Source organism: Martes martes (assembly GCF_963455335.1).
Source record: "Martes martes genome assembly, chromosome: 1".
Classification (NCBI taxonomy): Eukaryota; Metazoa; Chordata; class Mammalia; order Carnivora; family Mustelidae; genus Martes; species Martes martes.
Window position 1 is genome coordinate 191,355,020 of NC_137888.1, and position 14,572 is coordinate 191,369,591.

The window sequence follows — 14,572 nt, forward strand, 5'->3', positions numbered from 1 at the left end:
TCCATCTCCCCTTGTCCTCCATGTTATTTGTTATGCTCCACAAATAAGTGAAACCATATGATAATTGACTCTCTCTGCTTGACTTATTTCACTCAGCATAATCTCTTCATAGCAAGTGGGATGTAGAGCTGTAACAGGAATCCCTACCCATTTACCTCAGCCTCATTCTTTAGACTAATACGGTACTTGGGAGGAAGATCACAAAAGGTCGGGAAGTTTTGGAATTGATAAGCTAAGATATGTTATGAGCTTATTGAAGCTAACATTTACAATAATGGCTTTATGGGCTTTTTTCTCCTTAGAGTATAAAGCATTTTAATCTTCAGGAGGCCAAGATGTCAGATCCGAACAAAGCTGCAATCACAGCAGAAAAGGAGGCTCTGAACTTGAAGTTACCTCCTATTGTGCACCCCACTGAAGACATAGGTGTTGACACACCAGCACAAAGTAAATTGCTGAATTACAGAAGATCTAAGGAGCAGCAGAAGACGATTAATCAGTTAGTGTAAGTAGCATATTGGTAAATAATTCTTTTCTGGAGTTCAAGTGAAATGATTGGTGTTCATGTTCTCATAAAACAGCTTTAACTATGTAGGTTGTTCATGGGCAAAATTTCAAGTTCAATTGGAGGAACAAAAAGTAATCACAATAGTAAATGTTATATATCACTGTGTATATATATATGTTATATGTCACTTAATGTATAGATATATGTCACTATATCTATAGTTAATATAGGGCTTATGCTAATCACTGCTTACTCTCAGCGTTGTTTTTAGCACTTCATCTGTACTTCTCACAACTACCCTACATGGTAGGTACTATTCTTATCTTATTCTTTATAAATGTAGGTCTACTCAGTGTTTTAGTAGGCTTAGAGACTAAAGAAGGGGTTGCCCTAAGAGTTACATATTGTTCTTACTCCAAAACCTTTCATCATCTCACGTTGTTATGTTGAACTACTTACAGTTCTATGAGTGTATTACGTTTTTCACAGTTTAGTGAAAAATAGATTTCACAATTGCTCCCTGCAATTCCCTTCACTGGAAAGTATTTGTCTCCCTGAATATTTATACTAGTTCTTCAAGGCTGAGTTTATGGATCACCTCCTCTGGAAAGCCTTCTCCTAATCCCCTTTGTACAGCTTTAACTTTTTCTACGTATTCTCTTGCATCCATTTACTTAGCGATAGGTAATTACCTACCAACTGTTACACAGACATTGTGCTTGTTACTGGGGAGACCAAAAAGATGACAACAGAAGGGATCGTGTCTTTATATTCTAGTGAGAGGAGACAGACAGTAAACATATAAAAATAAACAAAAAGAGTATGTTAACCTTTTAAGTAGTGATGGATACTATGAAGATGTATGATTGTGGGATAGAGAGTGATAGGGAAGGTGTCCCTAGGAACATCACAGGAAAGTCCTGTGGAGATGATATTTAAGTAGAGATCTGAAGAGTAAGGAGCTGGGATGTGTGGATGGCTTAGTTGGTTAAGTGTTTGCCTTTGACTCAGGTCATGATCCTAGAGCCCTGGGGTTGAGCCCTGGGATTGGGTCCTGGGATTGAGCAGGGCATTGGGTTCCCTGCTCAGTGGAGAGCCTGCTTTTCCTTCTCCCTCTGCTGCTCCCCCTGCTTGTGCTCTCTCTCTCTCTCTCTCTCTCAAATAAATAAATAAAATTTTATGAACTGAGAGTTGCTGAAGCAGAAGGGGATGTGAAGGAAAGGGTGGCTGGGTGATGGACATTGGGGAGGGTATACGTAGTGGGGAGCACTGTGTATTTGTTTAAGACTGATGAATCATAGACCTGTACTCCTGAAACAAATAGTACATTATATGTTTTTTTTAAAAGATTTTTATTTATTTATTTATTTGTCAGAGAGAGAGAGAGAGTGTGTGCGCAAGTAGGCAGAGTGGCACGCAGAGGCGTAGAGAGAAGCAGGCTTCCTGCCCAGCAAGGAGCCGGATACGGGACATGATCCCAGGACTCTGGGATCATGACCTGAGCCTAAGGCAGCGGCTTAACTGACTGAGCCACCCAAGCGTCCCAGTACATTATATGTTAATAAAAAAAATCTTAAAAAAAAAATAAAGTGTTAGAAGCTTTTCATTAAAAAAAAAAGTTTCTTTTCTTTTCTTTCTTTCCTTTTTTTTTTGAGAGAGAAAATAAGAGAGAGAGAGCATGAGAAGGAGGAGGGTCAGAGGGAGAAGCAGACTCCCTGCTGAGCAGGGAGCCTGATGCAGGACTTGATCATGGGACTCCAAGATCATGACCGGAGCTGAAGGCAGACACTTAACCAACTGAGCTACCTAGGCACCCAAAACTTTTCATTAAATAAACTGGAGAATATCACTCTAGCAAAGGGGGGATAGTAAGTGTTGAAAGCCCTGGAATATGAATGCTTTCATGTGTTCTGGGGGCTGACAAATCCAGTGTCTCTAGAGTATCAGGAACCTGGGGGAGAGTGGTGGTATCAGGTGAAGGAGGAGAGAAGGGTGGGGACAGGGAGTGAAAGGCTTTGTAAGCCATGATAATGAATTCAGATTCCAATTTAAGAACAATGGGAGCCATTGAGATGTTTTAAACTGGGATATGACATGAAATTCAATTTACATTTAAAAATATCAGTCTGGAAAAAAAAATCAGTCTGGGTATTAAGCATAGACTGAGGTGGAAGGGAAGAGGGCAAGAGTAGAGGGAAACAAGGAGCCCAGGTAGGATGCTGTTGTAATAACATAAGATGAAAGCTTTCCATGGTTTGGATAAGGCTAGAGACAGTGGAAGAGAAGAGAAACTGATTTACAGGGGATAGGTTTGGATCCAGAATTAGTAGGACTTGCTGTTGGATTAGGTTTGGTAATGAGGTAGATGGTAGTGTATATATTTATAGAGAATCAGAAGTCCAGGAGATTGGGGAGGTAATTTTTGAAGTTGAGATGCTTATGTGACATATAAGGGGGAATATGTTAAGTAGGCAGCAGCTGGATAGATAGATAGATAAATAGATATCTATAGATCTGTCTATCTATCTATCTATCTATCCAGCTGCTGCCTACTTAACATATTCCCCATATACATATGATATATGATACATATATCATATATATAGCTAGGCTAAAGATACAAATTTGGGAGTCAGCAGAATGTAGATGATTGTTAAGGCTATGAGGAATAGTTCAGATCATCTAGAGAAAGTAAAAATTAAGAGGAGAAGGCAGCCATGGACTAAGCCTTTAGGAATTATAATATTTATTTTTTTATTTTTTATTTTTTTTAAAGATTTTATTTATTTATTTGACAGAGAGAGAGAGAGAGAGAGTGAGTTAGTTCTCAAGTAGGCAGACAGAGAGAGAGGAGGGAGCAGGCTCCCTGCTGAGCAGAGAACCCGACACGGGGCCTGATCCCAGGACCCTGGGACCACGACCCGAGCCAAAGGCAGAGGCTTCAACCCACTGAGCCACCCAGGCGCCCCTATAATATTTATTTTTTAAAGATTTTATTTATTTATTTGAGAGAGAGAGAGAGAGCAGGGGGAGGAGCAGAGGGAACGGAACAAGCCAACTTCACGCTGAGTGTGGAGCCCAATGCGGGGCTTGATCCCACAACCCTGAGATCATGACCTGAGCCGAAATCAAGAGTCAGATGTCTAACTGACTGAGCCACTCAGGTGCCTCAGGAATTAGAATATTTAGATGTTGGGTACAGAAGGGTCAATCAGCAAATAGATAAAGGAAGTGTGACTTCCAACAACACAGTGTATAGTGTCTTTGTTGCCATTCTTTTCTATTTACTTTGACATACTTAAGCACAGAGATCTCAACACAAAGCACAGTATCTGGCATGCTATTGCTGATGAATTGAATGAGTGAATAAAGGAATTTTTAAAGGAGGAACCTGACTCTTGTGCTTTTTACAGATGTGTAAATAGTGTAAATAGATGTGTAAATAGATGCTTAATAACAGAGTGTCTCAAAGTTGCCTGAGGCATAGTGCTATATTAATACTGAGATTAGAATTGCCATGTGTTTATTTAGGATAAATGCGTTTGCAATGAAAGGTTTTTATATCAGAAACACATTTTTCTGGAAGACTGTGGATTTTGTGATTTTCTGTCTTTTGCTACCTCTACCTATTAGACAAAAGGAACATAGATTTCCTGGTTTCAAGTTGGGGTGAAGTCTGTTGATAGAGAGTTTCGAGACTGAGGTAGAATATAAGGTGTCCTGGGCATAACTGGGCCCCTCCTGTGACCAGTGCCTGGGAACACTTGGCTAAGAAAAAAAAATCATTTTGTAGCTTTCCAGAGTCCCAGGAATGAGTCACTTCTTCCTTGGCCATTATCTCTTTCTTGATTCAGACCAGCTTTTCTCTCCTTCACTGCACATGCTCTCTCACATAGTTCCTTTGAAATTACCCAATTTGTGTTCGTTTATTTGTTTCTGGCTGTCAACCCACAAAGCAAAAACAGAGAATGAAAAGGCTCACTTTTATATTCTTCCTAGCTCTTTTTATTTATAGCTAGTAGGAGAAAACATGCCCCAGGAAATTGCTGCTATCTCAAAGGGTGGCTTTTGTATATAAGGAGCTCAAGGAGGTCAAGCATATTTTTGTTGGGATAATTACAGCGCAAGCCAGCTAGTGCCAACTAGTGTACGGAAGTATAAAGCAAATTCCTTGAAAGTATGGATTGTGGAGAGCTAGGCTATTCAGGAAAATAATGACAGATGAAAGGAAGTCTGGCTGAGGCCTTAATGATTCACAAAGTAAAGAGGAAGGGGGATATCCCAGCCACATTTCCTACTTCTTATGAAAAAGCCTTTGGAATTTTAGTTTAGCCAGGCTCAATAAGAGTTAACATGGAAATGAGGCTACTCAAGAAAGCTAATTCAGGAGTGCCCAGCTGGCTAAGTCACTAGAGTCTGGGACACTTGATCTTGGGGTCAAGAGTTGAAGCTCCACATTGCAGTCTTAGGCTGCTGTGATAAATGTAAAATGTCTAGAATGGGCGATAGAAAATATTCACTCCGCACTGGTCAAACAACATCTGAAATTCTGGAGTCACACTTTAAGAGGGATGTTGATAAACCAAATTAGCAAGAAAGAGAGAGGAATTTTGATGAGCCATCTCAATTGAAGGAGGCTGATTGCTTATTGGGTAAGAGTATAGACTAGCATCAAAGAGGCCTGAGTTTGTATCCCATTATCTGCAGCTTATGAGCCATGCATGAATTTGGCAAGTGAAGTAACTTTACTTATCTTCACCTTCCTATCTGTAAGATGGAGATAAGAATCGTGCTTTTCTCTTTGGATTTTTTGTGAGAGTTAAATGAGATCCATGCATGTAAAGATCTTAAGCCAATGCCTAAAACATAATGAGCTCATCACCAGTGGTAACTTTTATTGACAGAAATAGTTTAAAGAACTGGATAGGTATCATTAGGTTTCAGAAAGTTAACAGAAAAAGAATAGGACTTTTTGTGTATAGCTCTGGAGAACAAAAGTTACAAGGATATAACTTACATAAAAATTTCTAAGAATATGAGCTAGCTGACAATAAATTGGGCTACTTCAGAAAGTGATGAACGCTGTTCCCCTCACTCACCTCAGGGTATAACTTAATATTTTTGAGAGTATTCGTACATCAAATTAGGTACTGAATTAGATATATGAGATTTTTTCCAAATCCACAATTCTGATCATTCCGTAGGTATTTATTGACCTTGATGGACACTATCTAAATATCGTGGATAGAACAGTGAGCAAAACAGACATGGCTCTTGTCTCTCTCGAACTTACCAGTCCATGGTTTTATGGTTTTGGTATCCGTCTTTTCCTTGAAATTCCTTTTGGTTCTCCTCCTGCCTCTCTGATCACATCTCCTTTGCCCCCTTCAATAGCGTTTTTTTCTTATTCCTGTCATGTTTGGCATCCTTCAATCTTCTTTCTCAAGTCTCTTTTCTTTTTCCTTGTATACTCTTGCTTTGGCCATCTGTATATACCTTTACAAACTGGTAGATTTGTCTTCCTAAAAATGTTTACATGCTCAAAATCTCTCAGCGAGAGTTGTCTATTGAATAAAAAAACAAACAAACCTATTTGAGGCCCTTAATTGGATATTCCAGTTCATTTCTCCAAACTAATCTTGATTTGGTCCCATAACCTCTGGGCATATTGAACAACTCCCTACTACTCCCTGTTTTTTCCTTTGATCATTCCCTTGCCTTTCTGTTCCTCAGTAGAGTCATGTCTGTTCAAATCTATCTACCCAGGAAAACTACATCTCCACCTGAAATCTCCTCTCTTATTAAAGTTCATTGCAAATGCAAGCTTGTTCAGGTAGCCTTTATAGACACCTCCAGTTGGAAGTGAACTTGTCCCCTCTTCTGAACTGTCAGGGCCCCATGCTTTTCATATGGTACTGTTTTTATCTCCTCACCCTTTCAGTTTATCATTTTCTTGAGATTGTTGCTGTTATATTTTAATGAAACCTAGTAGAGTGTCTTGCACAATATGAGAATTCAGTATGATATAACTTTATTTTATGGATGATAAATTCCTGCATTCAAACTTTTTCAAAAAGATTTTATTTATTTGAGAAAGAGAGAGAACTCAAGCAGGGGGAGGAGTAGAGGGAGAGACATCCCAGGATGGGATCCAGGGTCAGGACCCTGGGATCATGACCTGAGCCAAAGGCAGATGCTTGACCAACTGAGCGACCCAGGCGACCCTCTTTTCAAACTATTTATCAAGTACATATTAATGTGCCTGGGTGTTGTTCTGGGCATTAGAGACAAGGTGAGGAACAAAAGAGTCTACAACATGCAATATGTCAAATGGTGGGTAAGTTCTATGAAGCAAAGGTAAGTAGAGGATAAAGAGGTTGGATAGTGATTGAAGTGCTACTTAATATAAGGGGTAAGGTGAGGCTTCTCTAACAGGGTGGATTTTGAACATGGTCAATACATATGAGGTTCTAGTAAGCATCAGGATTAACTTAAAATTTGTCTGTTAGTTTGAATTGGAAAAAATTTGATTTTTATTTTTAGTTTCATTTTTTTATAGTACACATGAATAATTTGAAAAGTAAGGTCTCATTAATAATACTATTGAGATTTGTTTTTTTTCCTTTTTTTCTTTTCTTTTTAAATTTTGGAGTTTCCAAAGGGATTTGTTTCTTATAAAAAAATTCAGTAAGATAAAGAACTCTTGTATTTTTTTGTATTTAAAAAATTTTTTTAATTAGTTTATAATGTATTATTTGCCCCAGGGATACAGGTCTGTGAATTGTCAGGCTTACACATTTCACAGCACTCACCATAGCACATACCCTCTCCAATGTCCGTAACCCAGCCACCCTATCCCTACTCCCCTCCCCCCAGCAACCTTCAGTTTGTTTTGTGAGATTAAGAGTCTCTTATGGTTTTTCTCCCTCCCAATCCCATCTTGTTTCATTTTTCCCTTCCCTACCCCCCACAAATTCAAATTCCTCATATCAGAGAGATCATATGATAATTTTCTCTGATTGACTTATTTTTCTCAGCATAATACCCTCTAGTTCCATCCACGTTGTTGCAAATGGCAAGATTTCATTTCCTTTGATGGCTGCATAGTATTTCATAGGATATATATACCACATCTTCTTTATCCATTCATCTGTTGATGGACATCTAGGTTCTTTCCATAGTTTGGCTGTTGTGGACATTATTGCTATAAACATTCAGGTGCACATGGCCCTTGGGATCACTATGCTTCTATCTTTAGGGTAAACACCCAGTTGCATGATTCCTGGGTCATAGGGTAGCTCTATTTCCAACTTTTTGTTTTCCAGAGTGACTGCACCAGCTTGCATTCCCACCAACAATGTAGGAGGGTGCCCTTTCTCTGCATCCTTGCCAACATCTGTCATTTCCTGACTTGTTAATTTTAGCCATTCTGACTGGCGTGAGGTGGTATCTTATTGTGGTTTTGATTTGTATTTCCCTGATGCTGAGTGATGATGTGAGCACTTTTTCATGTGTCTGATGGCCATCTGGATGCCTTCTTTGCAGAAATGTCTGTTCATGTCTTCTGCCCATTTCTTGACTGGATTATTTGTTCTTTGGGTGTTGAGTTTGATAAGTTCTTTATAGATTTTGGACACTAGCCCCTTATCTGATAAGACATTTGTGAATATCTTCTCCCACTGTCAGTTGTCTTTGGTTTTTACTGTTTCCTTTTCTGTGCAAAAGCTTTTGATCTTGATGAAGTCCCAGTAGTTCATTTTTGCCCTTACTTCCCTTGCCTTTGGCAATGTTTCTAGGAAGGAGTTGCTGAAGCTGAGGTTGAAGAGGTTGCTGCCTGTGTTCTCCTCAAGGATTTTGATGGATTCCTGTCTCACGTTGAGGTCTTTCATCCATTTTGAGTCTATTTTTGTGTGTTGTGTAATGAAATGGTCCAGTTTCATTCTTTTGCATGTGGCTGTCCAATTTTCCCAACACCATTTGTTGAAGAGACTGTCTTTCTTCCATTGGGCATTCTTTCCTGCTTTGTCAAAGATTAGTTGGCCATAGAGTTGAGGGTCCATTTCTGGGCTCTCTATTCTGTTCCATCGATCTATGTGTCTGTTTTTGTGCCAGAACCATACTGTCTTGATGATGACAGCTTTGTAATAGAGCTTTAGGTCTGGAATTGTGATGCCCCCAGCTTTGGTTTTCTTTTCAACATTCCTCTGGCTATGTGAGGTCTTATCTGGTTCTGTACAAATTTTAGGACTATTTGTTCCATTTCTTTGAAAAAGTTGAGGGTATTTTGATAGGGATTGCATTAAATGTGTAGATTGTTCTAGGTAGTATGGACATTTTCATAATATTTGTTCTTCCAGTCCAGGAGCATGGAACATTTTTCCATTTCTTTGTGTCTTACTCAATTTCTTTCATGAGTATTCTATAGTTTTGTGAGTACAGATCCTTTGCCTCTTTGGTTATATTTATTCCTATGTATCTTATGATTTGGGGCACAATTATAAATGGGATCGACTTCTTAATTTCTCTTTTCTGTCTTGCTGTTGGTGTATAGAAATGCACCTGATTTCTGCGCATTGATTTTATATCCTGACACTTTACTGAATTCCTGTGTGAGTTTTAGCAGTTTTGGAGTGGAGTCTTTTGGGTTTTCCACATAAAGTAGGATATCATCTGCAAAGAATGATTTGCTGATTTGGATGCCTTTTATTTCTTTTTGTTGTCTGATTGCTGAGGCCAGGACTTCTACTACTATATTGAATAGCAGTGGTGATAGTGGACATCCCTGCCATGTTCCTGACTTAAGGGAAAAGCTCTCAATTTTTCCCCATTGAGAATGATATTCACTGTGGGTTTTTCATAGATGGCTTTGATGATATTGAGGTATGTACCCTCTAACCCTACACTTTGAAGAGTTTTGATCAAGAAAGGATGCTGTACTTTGTCAAATGCTTTTTCAGCATCAACTAGAATATCATATGGTTCTTGTTCTTTCTTTTATTAATGTATTGTATCACATTGATGGATTTGCAGATGTTGAACCAACCTTGCAGCCTAGGAATAAATCCCACGTGGTCATGGTGAATAATCCTTTTAATGTACTGTTGGATCCTATTGGCTAGTATTTTGGTGAGAATTTTTACATCTGTGTTGATCAAGGATATTGGTCTGTAATTCTTTTTGATGGGGTCTTTGTTTTTGGGATCAAGATAATGCTGGCCTCATAAAATGAATTTGGAAGTTTTCCTTCCATTTCTATTTTTTGGGATAGTTTCAGGAGAATAGGTATTAATTCTTCTTTAAATGTTTGGTAGAATTCCCCTGGGAAGCCATCTGGCCCTGGGTTCTTGTTTGCTGTGAGATTTTTGACGACTGCTTCAATCTCCTTAGTGGTTATGGGTCTGTTCAGGTTTTCTATTCCTTCCTGGTTCAGTTTTGGTAGTTTGTATGTCTCTAGGAATGCATCCATTTCTTCCAAATTGTCAAATTTGCTGGTGTATAGTTGCTCATAATATGTTCTTATAGTTGTTTGTATGTCTTTGGTGTTGGTTGTGATCTCTCCTCTTTCATTCATGATTTTATTAATTTGGGTCCTTTCTCTTTTCTTTTTGATGCATCTGGCCAGGGGTTTAGCAATCTTATTGATTCTTTCAAAGAACCAGCTCCTACTTGTTTTGTTGTTTGATTTGTTCTACTGTTTCTTTTGGTTTCTGTTTCATTGATTTCTGCTCTGATCTTTATGATTTCTCTTCTCCTGCTGGGTTTAGGCTTTCTTTGTTGTTCCTTCCCCAGCTCCTGGGTTAGGATGTGTACTTGAGACCTGTCTTATTTCTTGAGAAAGGCTTATAGTGCTATATACTTTCCCCTCAGGACTGCCTTTACTGTGTCCCAAAGATTTTGAACAGTTGTGGTTTCATTTTCATTTGTTTCCATGAATTTTTAAAATTTTTCTTTAATTTCTTGGTTGACCCATTTATTCTTTAGTAGGATGCTCTTTGCCCTCTTGTATTTGAGTTCTTTCCAACTTTCCTCTTGTGATTGAGTTCCAGTTTCAAAGTGTTGTGGCCTGAAAATATGCAGGGAATGATCCAAGTCTTTTGGTACTGGTTGAGACCTGATTTGTGACCCAGTATGTGATCTATTCTGGTGAATGTTCCATGTGCACTCAAGAAGAATGTGTGTTCTGTTGCTTTAGGATAGAATACTCTGAATGCATCTGTGATGTCCATCTGGTCCAGTGTGTCATTTAAAGCCTTTATTTCCTTGTTGATCTTTTGCTTGGGTGATCTGTCCATTTCAGTGAGGTAGTCTTAAAGTCCCCTACTATTATTGTGTTATTGTCGATGTGTTTCTTTGATTTTGTTATTAATTAGTTTATATAATTGGCTGCTCCATGTTAGAGGCATAGATATTTGAAACTTTTAGATCTTCTTGTTGGACAGACCCTTTAAGTATGATGTAGTGTCCTTCCTCATCTCTTATTATAGTCTTTGGCTTAAAATCTAATTTATCTGATATAAGGATTGCCACCCCAGCTTTGTTTTGATATCTAGCATGGTAAATTGCTTTCTACACTTTAAATGTGGAGGTGTCTTTGGGTCTAAAATGAGTTTCTTGCAGACAGCATATCGATGGGTCTTGTTTTTTTTTTTTTTTAATTTATTTTCAGAGAGAGAGAGAGAGAGAGTGCAAAAGTGGCAGACAGAGGCAGAGAGAGAAGCAGGCTCCCTGCTGAGCAAGAAACCCGATGCGGGACTCGATCCCAGGACCCCAGGACCATGACCCAAGCCGAAGGCAGTGGCTCAACCCACTGAGCCACCCAGGCATCCCTTATTTTTTTTTAATCCATTCTGATACTCTGTGTCTTTTGATTGGGGCATTTAGCTCATTACATTCAGAGTAACTATTGAAAGATATGAATTTAGTGCCATTGTATTGCCTGTAAGGTGACTATTACTGTATATTGTCTCTGTTCCTTTCTGGTCTGTTACTTTTAGGCTCTCTCTCCCTAACTATCCTGGGACCTGATGATATTTCAGTCTCCTACTCCTCTGCCATCTTACTTCCTCCCCTGTACTTTTTTAAAAATTTAATTAGCCAACGTATAGTACATCATTAGTTTTTGACGTAATGTTCAATAATTCATTAGTTGATAAAGAACTCTTGAATGTGTTTTCTGTAAGTATAGTTGAAAAGATGTTCAAATTGTAATATTTTATTATGATGATGATTATTTAAGTAAACTCCACCCCCAGCGAGGGGCTTGAATTTATGAGTCCAAGGTCAAGAGTTGCATGCTTCACTGACTTATTTGGGCACCCCCAAATTGTAATTTTTTTTCCAAATATTTAATTTATTTATTTATTTGAGAGAGTGAGAAAGAGCACCAGTATGAGGAGGAGAGGAAGAAGCAGGCTCCTGAGAGCAGGGAGCCTGATGCAGGGCTCAATCCCAGGACCCTGGGATTATCACCTGAGCCAAGGGCAGATGCTTTAACCGACAGAGCAACCTGGGCACCCCCTGTAATATTTTAATAATATATCTTAATGTTGTCTTCAAGAGAGTCAAAAAAATTTTTATAACTATAAGTAGTTTAACTGTAAACAATTTTTTAAACTATAATCCAGAATTGATGGAGCCAAAAGAAGTTTAGACCGAACACTGGATAAAAGAACACCTCCAATACCAGAGCCAGATTATCCTCCAACTGTAAGTTTTAGGTTGCCTTTTTAAAAAGTTTATCCTTACATAATTTTAATTTGTAATTATTTTATGTTGATCACAATATAACCAGTTTTATTAAGAAAGTAATACATATACATAATACATACACTTAAATCACTTACAATTTTTTTCTCCCTGATTTAATTATGTCTTATTTGTTTGCTTTTGACAGATGACCAGTGAAATTAAAAAGAAAGGAGTGAGTTCATTTTTTTTTATATTCCTTGTTTTGAAAATGTTCAAAGAAATTATGACAAAATAGCTTCTTCTAAGTCTACCTGCTAATGACATCCATTCTAGAAGAGGAAGAAATTTAGAAACTGAGATTTTCATTTTCTGTGCCAGGAGGAACAAGCATGTCATGGATGACAATACGGGTTCTAAGAGTTATATTTTTGTTGCCATTTGTTATTTGAGGATTAGTAGTAAATGTTTTAGTTCTTATTCCAGAAACTGGAAAAAGAAATTTAAACTTGCCATTATAAAGGAAATTTTGCTTTTCACTGTTCTAATATTAATATAGTAATACTTGCTTATTGAGAATCTATAGCGTTCTAACCCCATGCTAGGTGCCAGATTTTAACAAAAAGGCACTAACTGCATGGATGACAACATGGGGCTGTGGTGTGATTGGTGGGAAGATGATGACACATAACATTTATTTCATAGCAGAGGGTGTGGAAACCTATGGAGCTGGCTACACAAAAATGAAATTCATGTGGCATGTTCCCAGATGAGGGTACAGCCTTTCCAAGTCTCTTCAAGTTCTCTTTGGGGATAGAGGGCTCTATCCCCATAGATTCCATAGAGAATCTATGGAAGAGCCCAATTTCAGCTACTCCAAGTTTTCTCTTTTTCTTTTCCTTCCTTCCTTCCTTTTCTTTTCTCTTCATTTCTTTTCTTTCTCTCTCTCTTCCCTCCCTCTCTCCTTCTCTTTCTTTCTATCCTTCTCCCTCCCTCTCTCCTCCCCCTCTCCTTCCCGTCCCCTCCCTTTTCCTTCCTTCCTTCTTTCCTTCCTATCTCTCTCCCTTCCTCCCTCCCTCTCCCTCACTGTCTCCCCCTCCCTCCCTCCTTCCCTCCCTCTCTCCTTTTCTCTCTTTCTTTCCCTCCCTCCCTCCCTCCCCTTCTCCCTCCCTCCCTCCCTCCCAACCTTTATGGAGACTTTGTGTTTTGCCTCTTTACTAGATACAAGAACTGATACAAAACATTCAGAAACATTTAACATGAGGCTGGGTGAATTGCAAGGCATATTTGTGTGTATGTCCTTAGCATCCTCACTCTTCATCCACAGTTTTTACATTCTACTGTCTTACAGTCTAAAATAGGTAGCCAGGCATGAAACAGTAATTCACTTTTGAACCCTCTGCTTTCACATTCCTACTTGCAATTTGTGAGTGTTTCTTCCCCATGATCTCACTACAGAATGTGAGGGTCATATTTTTTTTTTTTTACTTTTTATCAGTCTGATAGGTGACAAACGGTATCTCAGGATAGTTTAAGTATGCTTTCTTTTAATTATGATAGGACTAGGTATTTTTCATTAATTAAGAACCATTTTCATAACATTTTTATTGTAAAATGTTGGCTCATATTTTCTTCCCATTTTTCTATTGGATTTTGGTCTTATTTTCCCTGAAATTAAAATCTAGTAAAATACACACAACATAAAATTTACCATCTTAACTATTTTTTAAAAAATATTTTATTTATTTATTTGAGAGAGAGAGAGAGAGAATGCACAAGCAGGGGGAAGGGCGGGGGGGGGTAAGAGAGAATCTCAGGCAGACTCTGTGCTGAGCTTGATCCAATAACCCTGAGATCATGACCTGAGCCAAAACCAAGAGTTGGATGATCATCTGACAAGCCACCCAGGCGTCCCCATCTTAACCATTTTTAAGTGTATGGTTCAGTGGTGTTTTTTCACATAGTTGTGTAGCCTATCTCCAGAACGTTTCTTTTGTAAAAGTGAAACTTTGTACTCACTAAACAACTCCAAATTTCTCTCTTCCCTCAGGCCCTGGCAACTACCATTCTATTGTCTATTTCTATGAATCAGACTACCCTAGATACCTCATATAAGTGGAGTTATATAATATTTGTTTTTTTGTCATTGGCTTATTTCATTGAGCATAATGTCCTCAAATTTCATCTATCCCTTATATTTTTAAACATTCTTTATACTTTGAGGTATATGTTGCAAATATTTTGTCCCAGATTGCCAGTTGTCTTTTGGTCATTTTTATTGTGACTTGTTTTGCCGTGAAAACATTTTAATTTTTATGTAGTCAGAATTTGTCAGTCATTTTTTCTTTTTTGTATCTGGAACTTAAATATAGCTAGTAA

General features: G+C 38.3%; 1 protein-coding gene across 1 annotated transcript in view; it reads left to right on the forward strand.

The window, feature by feature from the left end:
* Window positions 1-335: 335 nt before the first annotated feature.
* The window catches only part of DNAH12 (dynein axonemal heavy chain 12), a gene marked incomplete at its 5' end in the record, with an annotated part of 210,268 nt that continues 196,031 nt past the window's right edge, over window positions 336-14,572 (forward strand). Inside the window, 3 exons of the mRNA XM_080803013.1 lie at window positions 336-505; window positions 12,133-12,214; window positions 12,402-12,428. Coding sequence (XP_080659139.1) covers window positions 336-505; window positions 12,133-12,214; window positions 12,402-12,428 — 279 coding nt within the window. The remainder of the gene's footprint in view (window positions 506-12,132; window positions 12,215-12,401; window positions 12,429-14,572) is intronic.